This window comes from Rana temporaria, chromosome 1 (assembly GCF_905171775.1).
Source record: "Rana temporaria chromosome 1, aRanTem1.1, whole genome shotgun sequence".
Lineage (NCBI taxonomy): Eukaryota > Metazoa > Chordata > Amphibia > Anura > Ranidae > Rana > Rana temporaria.
In genome coordinates this window covers 335,545,154-335,564,962 of record NC_053489.1, presented here as the reverse complement: position 1 = coordinate 335,564,962, position 19,809 = coordinate 335,545,154, and the positions used below count along the sequence as shown (strand labels likewise).

Here is a 19,809-nt window from a genome sequence, read left to right as displayed (position 1 = left end):
TTGACACACTGTTGCCATCAATAAAGGGATTGTACAGCTTTAATTTTTTTTTTTATTAAAACAAACATGTCATACTTACCTCCTCCTTGCAATGGTTTTGTACAGAGCAGCCCCAATCCTCCTCTTCTGGGGTCCCCCATCAGCACCCTGGCCGCTTCCCTTCACACTCGTGCATGCTTGTTCCCGAGCTGGGCTATTTTCATCCATTTAGACACACAGTCTGGCTTGGCCCTACCCCCCCACTGTCCGCTCACAAGGTCAGACAGACACCTGCAGGAGTCAAGGGCTCCCACTGCTCTCAGCCTGTCAGAATGGGGAGAGAGGAGAAATGCTGCTGCAGACATGCACATCACCGATATAAGATCAGGCTCAGGTAAGTATTGGGTTGAATTGGAAAATTATTTTCCTTAATTCAGAAAATGCATTAACGGTAAACAAAAAAATGTTTTACCTTTACAACCACCAACTCCAAAACAAATAGGTTGTATTAGAAAGAAAATACCAGCAAAAGGGTACTTTTAACCTTGTGATTTCCTTGATAAAGTTGTCAAAACTTTGCCAAAAAAGGCATTCACAAGAGACACTTCTTGCACTAAAGCTTTACAGATCAACATTTAAGCCTAAGGGTCCTCAGAACATGCACTGTAAGGAGGCCCATTCAAGATATCTATCAGATCATATCTGCTAGCTTATCTACACAACAACACAGGATCTCTAGTTGCTAGAGGATAGAAGGATCTATCAATATAGAACCAGGATCCCAAGACATGCCTGGAACTAGACAGAGTTTTGCAGATGGAAATGGTTGCAACAGCAGGTTGCATTGGAAAGGGTATCAAGAAATCCATAGGGTCCTTGAACACCAGTATATCCTCATAAGGTCCCATTCCCAATTCTAAAAAGACCCTATACTTACCACAGAGGTCTTTAACCACTTCCCGCCCGGCCCATAGCCAATTTACGTCCGGGAAGTGGTTTTGAAATCCTGACTGGACGTCCTGCAGGATTTCATGGGGCGCGCAGCGCGGCGATCGTTGATGCGGGGTGTCAGTCTGACACCCTGCATCTCCGATCTCGGTAAAGAGCCTCCGGCGGAGACTCTTTACCACGTGATCAGCCGTGTCCAATCACAATGACAATGACAGACAGGAGTAAAGGAGAGCCGATCGGCGGCTCTCCTGACAGGGGGTGTTCGCGCTGATTGCTTATCAGCGCAGCCCCCCCTCGGATCACCACACTGGACCACCAGGGATGCCCACCCTGGACCACCAGGGAAGGGCAAAAAAAAAAAAAAAAGGGGGGGAAATGCCAATCAGTGCCCACAAATGGGCACTGACTGGCAACATGGGAATCAGTGCCGCCCCACAGTGTCCATCAGTGCCACCCCAGTGTACATCAGTGCCACCCCACAGTGTCCATCCATGCCCAGTGCCCATCTGTGCCACCCATGTGTGCCCATCAGTGCCGCATACCAGCGCCACCAATCAGTGCCCGTCAGTACTACCTCATCTATGTCCATCAGTGCCATCTCATCGGTGCCCATCAGTGCCGCCATATCAGTGCCCGTAATTGAAAGAGAAAAACGTACTTATTTACAAAAAAAATTAACAGAAAAAAAATAGAAAAGTAATTTTTTTTTCAAAATTTTCAGTCTTTTTTTAGTTGTTGCGCAAAAAAAAAAAAAAAAAAAAAATCGCAGAGGTGATCAAATACCACCAAAAGAAAGCTCTATTTGTGGGGAAAAAAGGACGCCAATTTTGTTTGGGTACAGTGTAGCATGACCGCGCAATTGCCATTCAAAGTGCGACAGTGCTGAAAGCTGAAAATTGGCTTGGGCGGGAAGGTGCGTAAGTGCCTGGTATGGAAGTGGTTAATCCGAGGAATCTGCAGAGACTGTATTCCATCAGATAGGTTTACTTTGGCTCAGGGCCTGTGCGACACTCTGCAGCCAACTCAACATATTGTACCACACATGCCTAGATGAGCGACAAAAGCGGGATTCAGTTTACAGGCTGGCCCCACATCTTCCTGGTGGGGTCTGGCTATGGTCCTCCCAGTGAAAAGCCAAGGCGTAAATCAATCAGCCTTTCACAGATAAATATTTTACATTTATTCATTATAGATAAGATATTCCCAGTCAAACCTTGTAGGGATTTCTGTGCACAGAGTTCCTTGAGTCTCACTGGTCAGATTCCTTGCATTTTCTTTTTTCCCATAGTTTATCACTTCCAACAGCTCACCACTCCAGTTAGAACCCTTTGCACCACCCCATTAGATTTTAAGCTCTTCTGAGCAAGGCCCTCTAAACCCTCTGGTATTTTATAGTATTGTACCTGTACTGCCTCACGTTATTGTGAGATGCTGCGCAAACTGTTGGCGCTATGTAAAACTCTAATAATAATATAACCGCTCACCATTCCTGATGTTATGGGAAGAAGGGTGGTGATGAAATATATTGCTTTTGTACCAAACAGATTATGCTGTTTAGATCAAGAAGTATGATCTTTACATTATTAGACTATAAAAGATAATAATTTTTTTTTGTGACTGAATGTGCCTTCATTCACATTAAAACACAGATTCAGACATTTGGTTTTTCTTATGATTAACTGCTTTAGCTATACAGGAAAAAAATTTATAAAAAAATGCATAAAATCACTGCAATATGCACTCAGTTACTACTAAAAATACCTTTGATACTTCTCATGGCAATAAACTAGTGGTATCATTATTTTACTCTCCTTAAAAAGGACCGTCGTTGCACAAATATTATAACTGGATGCAGCTACTGAATGTAAGGATATTAATCAGTATATTTAATTGAACATGCTTTTATTTAAAAAAAAAAATATATCATATTTGCATCCAGACCTTGTTGTCTAGTCTGAACAACAGAGATTTGGACTAATAACATTGCCAGGAGTGCTTTCTGCGGATACATATTATTCACATGATCTAAATAACCTTAAAAAAATAAAAAACTGATGTGGCTGGGTATAGGCTCCCGAAACGTATTCAACACTCTGCTGCAAAGATTTTGGTCATTCCACTGTATATTGTAATACGGAGCCCCCTATACGCAGGCTATGCTGGATAAGATTGATGTTTATATTGGAGACTATGCTAAATGTCTTATCTGTAACCTCATGGTGATGCCTTTTGATCTGTGTACATGCATGTCAAAGGCTTTAAAAAAAAAAAAAAAAAAAACCTCAAACCCCGAGACAGCTTTACAGTTCATTCCAACCCCTGTAACAGTCACTTGTAAAATACAAATTTTGCCTGCATATGAAATGAGGGGGAGGGCAAGTTAAAAAATAAAAAAAAGTATTATATATATATATATATATATATATATATATACACACATACATATACACACACACACACACACACACACACACACACACACACATACATACATACATAGGGACCAAGGCACGGCACACAAAAAAATCCCACCCACCTAGCTGCTCCGACTGAGGTGCCCCCCCCCCCCCCCAGAGGACTCGCACCGACCCAGGTAACTGGACAGCGCCGCCGTCCACTTTCCCCACATGCCTTCCATCTGGTATGGCTGTGGTGTCTTCCTGTGCCTGAGATGTTTTGTGCTGTTCGCGCAGCCCAGAAGGACCGCTTCCATCGCTAGAGACAAAAAACTAAGCTGGTGACTACAAGAAGATGGTCGCCGGGCGCCCTTGTATATAAAAAAAACCACACGGACTACAAGAAAATGGCCGCCGCTCCACCGCATTAAAAACCCAACGCGGCCACCAGAAAATGGCACTTGGCTGAAAGAAAAGCAGCAATGGCTGCGAACACGCCGAGGCCCCCCCCATGGCACCAGACAACCCCTCACATGGAGAGCGGACCCAGCACAGCCCACCACCAGGACACAGAGCCCCTCGGTCAGTACACAGCAGGCCCAGCCACCACAGAGCATGGGGAGGAGGGAAACACAGGGAGAGAAAAAACGAAGGGCAGGAACCCCCTTATTGACCTCCCCGGGAATGCCCAGCTTGTTCCATCCTGCTGGAGCATGGGGAACTGCTACTTACCCGTCCTGCGGGGACCAGCTGAAGGCATCCCAGACAGAACAACATCCGCGCGGTTACGGCATGGCTGTCGGCCCGGCACACTGTGACACGGACATAGACCCCGGTCATATGTGTGCCCTGGAGCATATAGCTCACCGGCCACCCCTGGAGCAACGGGGCATGTCGTGGACGGCCCAGCGCGTAGCCAAAAAGGCCGGCACACGCTCGATGGCCGAACTGGGGGGACTACAAGGATCAAGCCTGTCACCCAGTCGGCAGTTGATAGTAGATCTCAGGATCCAAAGTGCAGAAAAAATAAAATAAAAAATCTTTAAAAATCAATCCCCAGGCCACATGGGCCCTAAGGGAGTCATGTCATTCTCCTATGCTAGGCAGAAAAAAACTGAGGCTGCATGATGCAGGGAGAGGGGTGGGACCGCCCCCAGGGTGGTACTGTACAGTACACTGTACAGTTTCTATTATAAATTGTAGCAAATTAGTAGTTTTTGCACCGACAGGCACCGATAAGTGCTCTGATTGTTTACACCGATAATGTACTCACTGTGCCCCGTCAGTTATTAGCTCTCCTTTCCTCACACAGAGACAGCGTGTGAGAAAAGGAATGCCGATAACCAGCCACTCTGTTTACATGTAACCATCTTTAAAAGGACACAGCTGATCACATGGTAAAGGGCCGCTGTGATTGGCCCTTTACTGCGATCAGCTGTGTCCAAAAGGACACAGTGGTCACAGAGCGTGCCTGACAGGTGACCTCCCAGAACAGTCTTTTGGCTAAAGCGTAGTCGGGAACTAGTTGAAGCACATCTAAACCCAAAAACAAAATTTGTATTTATTGCAGCTTGCCAGTGCCTAGACGTGGTGGCTGCATTTGCTATATTTATTTACTTTATTTGTATCTGGTAATCCTGTGAATAACACTCTTGCTGTCCCTTCACATCAAAACTTTTTTCTCCACTTCGATCTTTGCGGCAGTCCTAGATGTCACACATGCTAAACATGTATGCCTTTATTGCCTTTACATGGTGAATTGGTAAGACTAGTAGATTACACAATAAAAAAACAGTTTGTGTTTTCTCTTAAGGATGTAATAAGGATCCCTGGAAGGTCAATAGGTATTTTCTGTACTGCTGAAAATGTTCTTAGAATAAAAAAGGAAATTATTGCAGCCACCATACCAAGGACTGGTAAACTGCAATATATTTAATGTTTGTTTTTGAGTGTAAATAAGCTTTAAGAATATGTATGTAGTTAACATGGTAAAATCTGTGGGGTTGAATTTTTATGTGTCGTGTACATATTTAATATCTTCCAAAAAATGTAATAAAAAAAATAAAAAACACACCACAACTGTCCTGCATCATTAGTTTGAAGGATGAAGAAGCGTTGTTTGTACCTGCGCTATTTAAAGCATGCGTTTTCTTTATCACTTTTTTGTATTACAGGACATGGCTCAGTGTCTTTTTTTCGCCAGTTTTTGTGAAAAGAACTATTAATTAATAGACTTTAAGTAACTGAAATTTTTCCACAGAAAAAAAAAATATATATATATTTCAAACCAGTGTTGAAAAAATAGGACTACATGTTTAAGAATTATTTACTTCTCATTCAGAAATGTAAACATACAACTAGGATTTACCAAATAGTAACATGTTTATTTCACTCATGTTCTTAAAAATAGTTCATCTGCAGTTGTCGCAAAAAACATCCTACTGTAAAAAAATATTGAACTGTTAGGAAAAAAGCAAAGCATGAAAAACAGACCCAAAAATGTTAAGATTTTATTTACAAAGATTTTTTTTTTCCTCTTTTTGCTGTTTGTTGTACAGAAAGTAAAAACGGTGCTCCAATGTCGAATAGGTAGCCATTGACAATCATGACTCACCAATCACACCCTCAACTTGTTAACCCTTAAGAACCTCAACATAATAGTAAAAGCATTGACCCAGTTTGTTTAGCGGGACATTTTGAGAATATATATATATGTTAATCTCTGTATATATATATATTTTTTTTTTTCTTTTTGAGACTTAACTATAAACCATGATGTAAGCTTCCAGTAGGGTTTATTGGCTGTAGGAATGTCACAGTAACGACTCTTTGGCTCTTTTTGGGTGTTCAGTTATAGGGCTTGTTTTCATTGTTACAATTTGTAGCCTGTTTTTCAATATTCCACAAATGGGGCCAGTTCAATCAATACTGTATATCCAATAAAGTCCTTTTTTTCCCCCAAATTTCCCCAAATTACTTTAATCTTCCTCCTCATCACCCTCATCGTCTGTATCCCTCTTTCTCTTCTCTCCTTTTCCAATTTCTTCTTCTGTGGAGGGGGGGAGAAAAAAAAATACAAAATCGTAAGCAAGCATCCCACACAGAAAGCAATTCACATGTTTTTCCACCAATCAAAGCACATAAGCGTTTTCCATATTCTAATCCACCACACACCATATCTTACCAGGAATAGGAGCGGAGGATGGGACCGCACCGAAAAAGGATTTACCGGAGCTGGAGAAGGATACAGGGGACACTCGGGAACAATCTGTGTGGTGGAAGTTATAATCACCAATCTGTGTGCTTCTCATCTCCCCTCCGCGGCTTTCAGCTGCTTTATTGAAAGCCACACAGGGAGATCTGATTAAAACTTCCCCCGCACCGATTGCTTTTAAGTGTCCAGATCGGACTAGGCATCGGGAGCATTTGCGCAAGTACAAATACTCGGTATTGGGACAACACTAGCACAAACATATCGGTTGAAAATGGTGGTTTCCTCATTTTGCAGATCAAGATAGAGGTGCCAAAAATAGCGCAGAAAAAGCATGAGATTTTACCATGCTTATGGTGTGTTTGCCATAGGTCATGTGACTCACAAAAAAAAACATAACATGGGTGCGTTTATGATGCATCTTTCAATGCATTTCACCATTTATTTAACCAACTAAAAATGCAGCAAGATTTTCAACACCACAACAGAAGCACAAAGGACCAGTGGACATACGTAGAATTTAAATGGATGCATTTTTCTTGAGCTTTTCATGGGCTAAAATGTGCAAACAATAAAATTCATATAAATTCATGATAATTAAAAAGCAGAATATAATATATATATATATATATATATATATATATATATATATATATATATATATATATATATATATAAAAAATTGGGGGCCAAGTGCATCCTGGATTTTTGTGGAGAAAGACCACTCCAGGTGAGATAGACTAGCCTGATAGACTCCTTACATGGGTGCTTCCATAATGTATATAATCCGAGAAGAAATGGCTGCACACCACGCCAAGTCCTACACCATTTATTGTAGCATCTCCAAAATAGAGCGACACAATCGGGCTGTTGCTAGCTGCTAACATTGTTCAAACACCTTATGATTTTCATTCATTGCATTCAGTCTTTTGGGGTAGGAGTCTCAGCATGGCACATCTTGCCTTGGGATTCTTTGCACTCCAAATCTGTCAGATTGCAAAGACATCCTCTGTTCACAACTCTCTTTTTCAGTTAGATTCAGGCCTGGGGCCTTCAAAAATGGATGACATAATTTGCTTAGGCAAGAAACCTGGAAGTAACTAAAGAAATGTAAAAGAAAAAAAGTGTAAAACAAGAAAATATGATACTTTCTCATCCGTTCACTAATGCTAGTAGCATAATAATTAAAAATACTCCATGTTAATTGTGAGATTTAAGTTCCACTTTAACAGAGCTGATTGGAAAGCTTGCTTGCTTTGTCAGCTGTTGTAGCCAAGCGGTTAAATCAGACTTATTGCTTAGAAAAGGAGTCAGACCCCATTAGAGAATTCTGGTCCATGGTAGATAAAAAATGGTTACATTTTCAGTGTAGATAGCCATGTATTATTGGCAACATTTGATCTGTGAGCAACATGTTGGAAAGAAGCCCACATTGGTATAAGAAAAACTAAAATATGACTCAGGCTAACCTTCATCATCCTCCTCCTCATCGTCATCCTCTTCCTCATCTCCTACTTCGTGTCCAAGCACTTCCTCCTGAGAAAAAAAAAATAGCTTAAGATTAGTACCCTTCTATCTTTAGTTTTAACATACACTTAGGAAAGGAAAGAGAAAGAGGAAAGGAAAGATTATCTAGTGCAACATGGATGTGGTTTGCATATTCTACGTGGCCAATATTGCACTGAAATCGCACCAAAATATTACAGGACCCTTTTCTGAAATCACACCATACTGAGTTGAATTGATGTGAATGGGCACCATTGAAGATAATTTGATTTCCATTGTCATGCGATTCTGTGCAACTAGAGCCTAGGTTAAATGCAGTCAATGTTACACAATTTGCTATCCAGTCAGTAAGCGAGCCTCCTTATTCTCATTGACACAGATACCCACGTATCTATGCCCCAACATTGTAAAGCACCGCACAAACTGTTAGCGGTATATAAATCCTGTATAATAATAATATTATTATTAACAACCTTTACTTATGAATGATTCTATTAAACTGGTAGGGGCATGAATGGATGTATAAAATAGGCCCCAACCAGGGACCAAGGTTCAATTAATTTACTGCTGGAAGTTATATATAGTGCAAGTATTTTCCTTTATATCTGGATGTAATAATTTCTGGAAAATACCCAGGTACACAGAATGACACTGAACCACACAATAAGGAATATGCCAATCAAATAGTTTGGAGTAATTCTTTACTTACTCCTGCTGAACGCAATACAATACCATGTTGGTAACAGAGGCCTAAGGTATCTTTAGATCTATCGACTGCAGAAAAACACAGAAATGCATTTCATTGTATTCGTTCAGCAGGAGTAAAGAATTACTTTTAAAACATATCAATGATTTTGATGCTGCTTTATCATAATGGCGACAATAATTCTGCTAATAATTTCAAGTTATTGTCAAGATAACCGATGCGCGTGGATGCTGCTAAAAGTTGGTCTGGGCATCCAGACGTTAATGAACTCTTGTCAGAAAAGGGCTAAAGCCTAAATAAAAAAAATGTTTTTGACAAACCAGGGAAGGCAACAGACGAACACACACATTTAACACTTACCCACTCTATCCAAAATGAAAATTTTTTGTTGGAGTTGGGCTTTGATACTGGTACAATAAACTGGTGGCAATGCAACCACTTAAAACTGAGTTCTGCCAATTTATTTATATTTTTTAAAGTCAGCAGCTACAAATGCTGCTGACTTTTAAAATATGGACACTTACCTCTCCTGGGCACCTGCAATGTCGGCACCCAAAGCCAGTCTTGTCCCTCGGGAGCTGCCGCCGCCATCTTCAGCAGCGGGTGGCTCAGCTATCTATGCCCGGAGAAGGGAGCAAATACCTGTATTATACAGGTATCTGCTCCCCCCTGAAAGGTGCCAAATGTGACACCGGAGGGGGGAGGATTCCAAAAAGCAGAAGTTACATTTTTGGATGTAACTCAGCTTTAAGGACCAAGCCTATTTCTGAAATATGTTTTTTGTGCTAGAAAATTACTTTGCTATGTTTTCGCACTAATAAAATTGGATTTTTGTACTCGCCATAAAATCAATTTCTCTGAGTTCATGGACGAACACAGCAGCAATTGACTTTAGGGTATTATCCTTCCCTTTAGGATATTGACTAGGCAGAAAAACAGCATGTTAAGTGTTAAAATACTCCACACAGTACAGTACCTCCCAGGGGGCGGATCCCCTGGGTACATCCTTCTCTCTGCATCATGCAGCCTCAGTTCGTAAACAAGCAGTACAAACAAAGGAGGGGTGGGTGCTGTGTCCGTCCATGAACTCAGAGAAATGGATTTTACGGCGAGTACAAAAATCCTATTTTCTCTTCTGTTCATGGACGGACACAGCAGCAATTGACCTTAGGGACGTCCCCAAGCAGTGTCAAAAATCGAGGGGTGGGAAAACACAGCAAACCAAACTTCACCCCAAACAAACCAGAGTTCCTCAACGGAGGAACTTCAACCTTAAACAGCCGCCTGCAAAACCTTGCGGCCAAAGGAGGCATCCGAAGATGCACTCACATCCACCTTGTAAAACTTTGAGAAGGTGTGGACTGACGACCAGGTCGCTGCCTTACACACCTGTAAAACAGACGCTTCATGGCAGAAAGCCCAAGAGGCACCAATCGCCCTGGTCGATGCGCCGTAACCGGGAAGGGGGGCGCCCGCCTGTTTAAGGCATAAGCCTAATGCACGACCTGTCTGATCCACCTAGAAATGGTAGCCGACAACAGCGCAGACCCTTCTTAGGACCAGTGACCAACACGAACAGTGAATCCAACCCCTGAAACGGAGCCGTAGCAGACAAGTACACCCGTAGGGCTCGAACCACGTCCAAGGAATGCAACGTGGCCTCCTTTGGCCGAGAACATAAGGATGGAAGAACAATGTCCTCATTAATGTGAAAAGCCAAAACAACCTTTGGGAGGAATGACGGCTGCGGCCGCAGTACCACCTTATCCCTGTGGATGACCAAGTAAGGAGCCTTGCAAGACAATGCCGCTAGTTCAGAAACCCGTCTGACCGAAGTAATTGCCACCAGAAAAAAACACCTTCTGGGAAAGAGTCAAAGGGATTTTTCGAATGTCCTCAGGAGACTCTTGAAGCACAGAGAGAACTAAATTCAAGTCCCATGGAGGCAGTGGAGGACGCACAGGAGGGGCCACATGTCGAACCCCCTGCACAAACGTACGCACCAGAGAGTGCGCCGCCAAGGGTCACTGAAAGTAAACAGCCAAGGCCGAAATCTGACCCTTAACCGTACTTAAGGCGAGAGCCTGATCCACTCCACGCTGTAAGAACAGCAGAATCCGAGACATCACATATGTACGGGGATGCAAATTCATCTCCTCACACAGATTAGGCCTTCCACGTACAATGGTAAATCTTCCGTGAAGTAGCCTTCCGTGCACGCAGCATGGTAGAGATCACCGAGTCCGACAGGCCTCGATCCTTCAGCACCTGGCTCTCAACAGCCAGGCCGTTAAAGCGAACGACTGTAAAGCAGGGTGGAAGATAGGACCCTGCGACAGAAGATCTTCTCGCAGAGGCAGACGCCAAGGAACGTCTGCCACCAGATGTACCAGGAACAGTGCGGCCAATCCGGAGCGATCAGGATTGTTGGTATCCCCTCGGCTTCCACTCTGCGCAGCAGGCAAGGAAGAAGCTTCAGGAGGAGGGAAGGCGTAGATTAGACGATAGTGACCCCATGGCGCTACTAACGCGTCTGACGTGTCTGGCCACGAAAGTGACACCTTCCGATTGAGACGGGACGCCAGAAGATCCACGTCTGGAGTGCCCCATTTCAGACACAGACTCTGAAACACATCCAGGTGTAGCGACCATTCTCCTTGGTCTAGCGTTTGACGACTTAAGTAGTCCACCTGCCAGTTCTGTACCCCCGATTGCAGTGTCTGTAGTTTCTCCGTTGGAAGGAAAACTCTCGCCTCCGAGGAATCCAGGACCAACCCCAGGTATTCCAGACGCTGGGACGGTACCAACACGAACTTCTGGACATTTAGCAGCCAACCGAATTCCCAGAGGTGATAGACACATCCACCTCTAACTCTGAGCTTGAAGAAGCTCTCAGGAGAAGGTCGTCCAGGTATCCTACAATAGCAATCCCGCGCTGTCTCAGCAGGTCCAGAATCGGAGCGAGCACCTTGGTGAAAACCCGTGGTGCCGAGGCCAGGCCGAAAGGGAGGTCCACAAATTGAAAGTGGTCCTCTCCGATCGCAAAGCGCAGAAATCTTTGGTGCTTTGTGCATATGGGGATATTCAGGTACGCGACCTTGATATCCAAGGACACTAGAAAATCCCCCTGATGGAGTGCCGCCACTACAGAGCGAACCGACTCCATCCTGAACTTTTGCACCTTGACAAAAAACAGTTGAGGGCCTTGAGGTCCAGGATTGGACGGACCCCTTCCTTCTTGGGGACTACAGATTGGAGTAAAACCCCTGAAACCGTTCCAGTAAAGGAACCGGCACAATCACTGCCCTGACCAGCAGATCCTGAACAGCCCGACAGGGCCTCCCGACGTTCCGGAGGAAGCTGGAGGTTGGAAGGAAAAAATCTGTTTGGCGGACAAGAGAGAAACTATCTTGTACCCCGAGGAAACTACTTTACAAACCCACCGGTCGGAAAGAAGAGACCTCCACCGAGCCGCGAATTCGCGAAGCCGGCCACCCACCCGAGATACGGGAGGGGGCAGACCTTCATGCGGAAGCAGGCTTATCCGCAGGCTTGTTGGGCTTGCGGAACCAGGGGCGCTTCTGCCCTTCAGCGGGCGCCTTAGCGCCCTGGAAACGTTTACCTGCCGCACCGGGTGGACGAAAAAAAACGCTTGGGGGCGGTAAAGGAGGGCCCCTGCTTACGGCGAGGCTCCTTACCTTTTCCCGATTGTGGGAGCAGAGTACTCTTGCCTCCCGTGGCATCTTTTATGATGTCATCCAGAGACGCCCCAAAAAGCCGCTCACCCTTAAAGGGTAAGTCCGCCAAGGCCTTTTTAGAAGACTGGTCCGCAGACCAACACTTCAGACACACAAGGCGGCGTAACACTGCTGAGGCCCTGGGAGAGCAAGGGAAGCGTATCCAGGGCCGACTCAGACAAATTTTAGGCCCTGCACCAACTGGTCGGCCAGCGCCACACAGTCCTCAGAGCCATTATGCGCCTCCAGCTCCTGCAGCAACAACTTTGCCCGTTCGGTAAGTGTCTGTGACACTAGAGCCCCGGCCAAGACCGGTCTCACCGTCAACCCCACCACTGAACATGGAGCGGGCCACAGCCTCAGCTCTCCTATCTGCGGGGTCCTTAAAAGCAGGAGCCTCTTCCACAGGCAACATGGTTGCCTTGTTCAGTCTGGACACAGGGGGGTCAACTGACGGAGGAGAGGTCCACTTTTTTAGAAGTCCTCCTCAAACGGATAACGGACCGCAAAGCATTTTGGAACAGAAAAAACATTTCTGTGGCCGATCCTATTCCTTGTACAAAATTTTCTCCAGATAAGGAACACAAGGAAACACTTTTGCAGTGCGGGCCGGCTTGCGGAACCCAAAAGGGACCGACATCTCTGATGACTCCGCCGAATCCTCAAGTTTTTGAGTATCCCGCACCGCAGTGATAAGAGCTCCAACAAGCGCCCCATCATGCGCTGACCCTGATGCAGAGTCATCCTCACTGTCCGTGTGGACTAGGCCCTGCATCCTCTGACATTACGGAACCAGGGCCGGACGCAGTAGCAGGGCCCGATTTCGTGTCAGAGACATCCCCAGAAGAAGGCGGGGGCGCTTTTTACCCCCCTCTGGCCACCCGCCTCTACGATCCTGGCAAAACGCCTTAAGGACTACCATCATAGCATCCACGGAGGCCGCAGGAACAGGGGCACCAAGGGTTAACTCTGGCATGTCTAGGGGAGAAGCCTCCGGTTCGGATGCCATGCTGACCCACTCCAATGCCACCCTTGTACTGCAAGGCAAGACCCACAGGCCACCCTCCCGGCCGCAGCAGAGAGCAGGGGACCTCCCAGAGGACTCACCACCCGACCAGGCTGTACTGCTGCTGTGACTGCCCAGAGCGCTGTCTGTGCCGTCCGTACCGTTATTCTGGCCAGTAGAGGCAAAAACCCTTCCAAAATGGCCACCGGCATGCAAAAACAGCATGCGGGCTACAAGAAAATGGCCGCCGATCGTCAATAAAGGCGCCCGTCACCGGCAAAATGGCGGTCGTGCACAGTGCAAAAAAACACAGTGAAACACAGTAAAAAAACAGCAAAACATTCAGTACCCCCGGGCAGGAACCTCCCCCCCCGCACACACGGCATCAATAAAGATCACCCAGCACCCCCGACAGCACAGCAGCCACCGGACAGAGCCCCCCCATCTCACGGCCGACCACCCAGAATGCGGGGAAGGAGGGAGAGAGGAAAATAGGGCGAACCCCCGATCGACCTCAGGAATGCACCAGCAGAACCACCATGCCAAGGCAAGGGGACTGCTACTTACCCATCCTGCAAACACCGGCTGGAGGCATCCTAGACAGAAACAACGTCCGCGCAGTTACGGCATGGCTGTCGGCCTGGCACACTGTGACACGGACATAGAGACCGGTCATATGTGTGCCCTGTAGCGTATAGCTCACCGGCCACCCCTGGAGCAACGGGGCATGTCGTGGATGGCCCAGCGAGTAGCTAAAGGCCGGCACACACTCGATGGCCGAACATGGGGGGACTACAAGGATTGAGGATCCAGCCTGTCACCCAGTCGGCAGTTGATTGTAGATCCCAGGATCCAAAAATGCAGGAAAAAAAAAGAAAAGAAAGGCGAGAAAATCGCAAAAAAAGGGATTTTTAATACAGCTTACCTGTAAAATCCTTTTCTTGGAGTACATCACGGGACACAGAGCGGCATATTCATTACTATGTGGGTTATATGGAGTACCTTCAGGTGATGGACACTGGCAATCTCAAACAGGAAGTGCCCCTCCCTATATAACCCCCTCCCATAGGAGGAGTACCTCAGTTTTGTAGCAAGCAGTATGCCTCCCAAAATGGTCCCCATAAGAGGGGTGGGAGCTCTGTGTCCCGTGATGTACTCCAAGAAAAGGATTTTACAGGTAAGCTGTATTAAAAATCCCTTTTTCTTTCTCGTACATCACGGGACACAGAGCGGCATATTCATTACTATGTGGGATGTCCCAAAGCAATGCTTACAATGAGGGGAGGGAGAACATCTTCCCAAGACAAAAGGATTTAATTTAGAGATATACTTAAATCATAATAAATCCAACTTAGTTGAGAAAAAATAATTTTAAATTTTAAATTTAACTCAAAAGGGAGCCCCCGGAATCCGAGGGTCTCAAACTGCAGCCTGCAGCACTGCCTGCCCAAAGGCTGTATCAGTATTCCTTCTTACGTCCAACTGGTAGAATTTTGTAAACGTGTGGACAGAAGACCAGGTTGCCGCCTTGCAAACTTGAGCCATAGAGATCTGGTGGTGTGCTGCCCAGGAGGCGCCCATGGCCCTAGTAGAATGAGCCTTTAATGATAACGGAGGAGGCAACCCTTTCAAGCCGTAGGCCTGAGAGATTAACTGTTTAACCCATCTCGAGATGGTGGATTTTGCAGCTGCCTGCCCCTTCTTGGGCCCATCCGGTGAAATGAACAACACATCTGTTTTCCGGATCTTCTCTGTAGCTTTAAGATAGGCCTTCATGGCCCTGACAATATCCAAGGTATGCAGCAACCCTTCCTTTCTGGAAGTAGGTTTAGGGAAGAAGGATGGTAATACCAAATCCTGGTTTAGATGAAAACTGGATATAACCTTCGGTAGGAAGGAAGGATGAGGGCGGAGAACGACCTTGTCCTTATGTAAAATAAGATATGGTTCCTTACAGGATAAGGCTGCCAGTTCCGATACTCTTCTGGCGGAAACTATGGCGACCAAAAATACTAACTTCCTTGTTAGTAAAACCAAAGGAATTTCAGCCAATGGCTCAAAAGGTTGTTTCTGTAAACTTGACAGAACAAGATTTAAATCCCACGGACAAAGCGGGGATTTAACTGGAGGATTAATACGTAAGACCCCTTGAAGGAAGGTCTTAACTAGCGAGTGGGTGGCCAGCGGCCGCTGAAACCACACTGACAAAGCTGAAATCTGTCCTTTGATTGTGCTTAATGCCAGTCCTTTATCCACTCCTAGCTGGAGAAAACTTAATACTCTATCGATGGTAAATTTGCGAGAAAGCCATCGCTTGGACTCACACCAGCCTACATAGGCCTTCCAGACCCTGTAATAAATCACCCTAGAGACCGGTTTCCTGGCTCCGATTAGGGTAGAGATTACTTTCCGAGACAGACCTCTACCCCTGAGAATCAGGGATTCAGCTTCCAGGCCGTCAAATTTAGATGCCGTAAGGCAGGGTGGAGGATCGGACCTTGCGATAGCAGGTCTGGCCGTAGAGGAAGAGTCCAAGGGTCTCCCACTACCATCTTCAGGATTAGTGAATACCATGCCCTTCTGGGCCATGCTGGAGCTACCAGGATGACTGGTATGTGCTCCACCCTGATCCTGCGCAGCAGGCGGGGTAGTAACCGGAGCGGGGGAAATGCATAAAGAAGTTTGAACTGATGCCAAGGGCAAACTAACGCATCGGTTCCGCAGGCTCTGGGATCCCTTGTGCGGGACATGAACCTGTCTAGCTTCTTGTTTAGTCTCGATGCCATGATATCCACGTCCGGCACTCCCCACTTCTGGCAGAGTGTCTGAAAGACCTGTGGATGCAGAGACCACTCCCCCGGCAATAGAGTCTGGCGACTTAAGAAGTCCGCCTGTAGGTTGTCCACTCCGGGAATGAATATAGCCGATATGCAGGGCACATGGGCTTCTGCCCACAAGAAAATCAAGCTCACTTCTTTCTGAGCGGCTTGACTCTTGGTTCCCCCTTGGTGATTTATGTATGCCACCGCCGTGGCATTGTCCGAATGTATTCTCACCGGGAACCCCTGCAGTTTGGACGTCCAAGCCCTGAGGGCTAGTCGGGCAGCTCTGAGCTCCAAGATATTGATGGGCAACTGCTTCTCTGCCGCTGCCCAAGTGCCCTGGCGAGTGCAACCATCCAAAATTGCTCCCCAGCCGATCAGGCTGGTGTCTGTGGTTACTATCTTCCAGGTCACAGGACTGAACGTCTTTCCCTTCAGGAGATTCTGAGGGTTTAACCACCAAGATAGACTTTGCCGGACTCTTGGTGAGAGTGGCAAAGGAATCTCCAAGGCCTGAGGCCTCTTGCTCCATGCTGACAGGATGGCTGCCTGCAGGATGCGAGTGTGGCTCTGAGCATACGGTACCGCCTCGAAGGTGGCCACCATCTTGCCTAGTAGCCGCATACATAGGCGAACAGTTGGCTTTCTCTTGCTCAGAACTATTTGTATTAGCTCTTTGATGGCCTTGACCTTTAATAGAGGTAGGAACACCTTCTGTTGTTCTTTTTTTTTTTTTTTTTTTTTTTTTTTTTTCTTTTTTTTTTTTTTTTTTTTTTTCTCACTTCAGACATCAACCTCATAGAGTGTGCGTTTATACGCTCATGTTCCGTTTGCCAGCCCTTTGCGTCTCTGATCAGGTTTCGCATCATTAGTGTAGTTTATTTTTCTTGCATTTGCTTTTTTCTTTCCGAGAAGTGTAAATGTATATATGTTTTTTTTTTTTTTTTTTTTTTTTTTTTTTTTTTTTCTTTTTTCTTTCTTTTTTTTTTTTTTTGTGTATATATTATGATATTTACTCCTTCATTTACTTAATTAAAGTCTCACAGAAAAAAGACAATTTTTCAGTTCCTTTACCTTATCCCGATTTCTCCCTCCCCCCCCTCTCCCTTCCCACCCTCCCCCTTTCTCACCACAAACAATCCGGAGTATCTCCTGATGCCTTCATCTCTGTTTTTATTATCTTTAGGTCTCAGCCCTAAGTTTTTCTGCATAGCTCCAGGATCTCTTGAAAACCCTCCAATTGTCCCACTTCTTGTCTTGGACTATACTATTTCCTGCCACTTCTTCCCTCAATTCTTCCATTCTGTAAGTCTCTTCCACAGAGTCTATCCACTCCCAGGTATGTGGACAGTCTATCTCCTGCCATCTTCTCGGTATTATCCTTTTAGCGGCATTTAATAGGTGTGGGACTAAGGTTTTCTTATATTTTTTGATTTTTTCCTCACCCCCATGGAACAATATCACCCAAGGATCCCACTTAATTTTTTCTTTTGTGATCTCTTCTATACATCCCAGTATTTTTTTCCAGAACTCCTCAACCTTAGGGCATTTCCACCAGAGATGAGCCATTGTACCCGGAGATCCACATCCCCTCCAGCACTCTCCCGTTTGTCCTTCGTTAAATTTAGATAATTTGTCCGGGGTCATGTACCATCCGGTCACGCATTTGTAGCTCATCTCAGCTGTACGACTATCTATTGCCGAGGAATGGGCCAGTGTCAGTATTTTTTCGATTGTGGCCCTATCTCGCTTTGATCCAAGTTCCCTCTCCCATTTTTTGATGAAAGGAGGGACCATCCACTCGTCCACCTTTAGCAAAATCTTATATAATTTTGAGATAGTTCCCTTAACCTTTTCCGATGTACATATTTTTTCCAGTTCGGATAGCTGCTCCCCTGATCTCAGTGGGTGCGGTAATCTTTGTATAAAGTGGGCCAGCTGATGGTATCTCCATTCATCTATTTCCAAAAAACAATCTTTTTTTTCTTTTAATTCTTGTAGTGTTACAATGTGCCCATCTTTTATTACATCCCTTAATTGGGTAGTGTCTTTTTTTATCCAATTTCCTCCAATCTGTGCTTTACCCGGTGCGAAATAATCATTGTTTTTCAGTGCCAATAATGGTGAGTTAAATTCCTTTTCTATTTTTTTGTACCTAGAATCCCAAATTTTTAGTGCATTTTTAGTTATCTCGTGTGTATTCTTATCAAGTGTCCTAAATTTAGGTGGGTTCCATATAATCTTATCTAAACTTGCCTTTGACATTTCGTTTTCAATGTTAACCCATCTCTTTTCCTTACTGGCCCTAACCCATTCCACCACCCTTGACAGAACCACAGCCTCGTAGTATGTTTTGACGTCTGGTACTGCTAATCCCCCCTTATTTTTAGGTTGTCTTAAGGTTTGGAAGGATACTCTGTGTTTCTTATTTCTCCAAATGAAGTTCATGATCTGTTTTTTAAGAGCTGAGAGGAGTGTTCCGGGCAAACTTATAGGTATCATCTGGAACTTGTAAGTAATCTTTGGTAAAATTACCATTTTACAGAAATTTATTCGTCCTATCCAGGATATCGGTCTGTTTTTTATCCTCCCAATTTCTTCCCTAATTTCGTTTAACAAGGGGATAAAATTTTTCACGTACATTTTTTCCATTGATTTAACAAGAAAAATACCGAGGTACTTGAGTGCTTTTACCCAGGAGAAGCAATATTTCTGTTTTAAATCCCTTTCCTCTCGTCCATTGATATTAATACTTAGTATCTCGGTTTTAGCTACGTTGATTTTAAAATTTGATATTTCTCCGTATGTCATGCATAAGTCCAGTAATTTTGGAATTGAAATTATAGGGTCTGACAAATAGAAGAGTACGTCATCGGCAAATGCTGAGAGTTTGTGTTCGTCTTCTCCTATTTTAACTCCTCTTATGTCGGGGCTCTTACGTATCCTGGCCAATAGTGGCTCCAGGGAGAGCACAAATAGAAGTGGGGAGAGGGGGCATCCCTGTCTGGTTCCATTTTTCATTATCAGGTCTTGGGATAGACTACCATTTATTTTTATTTTTGCCCTCGGTTCCTGGTAGAGAGTTGTTATCCACTCCCTCATCCTTTGTCCAAACCCCATTTCATCCAAGGTGCGTAGCATGAATCCCCAGTCTACCCTGTCGAATGCCTTCTCCGCATCTATCGACAGGAGTAGACTGGGGGTTCCGCTTGTTTTCATTTTTTGCATTATCAATAATGCTCTAACTCCATTGTCCCTCCCCTCCCTTCCCTGGATGAACCCTGTCTGGTCAGGGTGTACCATCTTTGCCATTTCCCGTTTTACTCTCTCGGCCAATACCTTTGCAAACAGTTTCACATCTGTATTTAGCAGAGATATTGGTCGATACCCTGAGCAATCTCCTTTATCCTTGCCTTCCTTGGGGATAACTGTTATAATGGCCTCTGAGGCCTCCCGACTCAACCCGAAGTCTTTGCCCAATCCATTAAAATATTG

At 45.1% G+C, this 19,809-nt stretch overlaps 1 protein-coding gene across 1 annotated transcript in view; it reads right to left on the bottom strand.

Moving 5' to 3' along the window:
• Positions 1-5,689: 5,689 nt before the first annotated feature.
• The window catches only part of ANP32B (acidic nuclear phosphoprotein 32 family member B), a 72,917-nt gene continuing 58,797 nt past the window's right edge, over positions 5,690-19,809 (bottom strand). Inside the window, exons 6-7 of the mRNA XM_040361131.1 lie at positions 8,007-8,073; positions 5,690-6,375 (exon numbers count right to left, since the gene is read on the bottom strand). Coding sequence (XP_040217065.1) covers positions 6,305-6,375; positions 8,007-8,073 — 138 coding nt within the window. The 3' untranslated portion in view covers positions 5,690-6,304. The remainder of the gene's footprint in view (positions 6,376-8,006; positions 8,074-19,809) is intronic.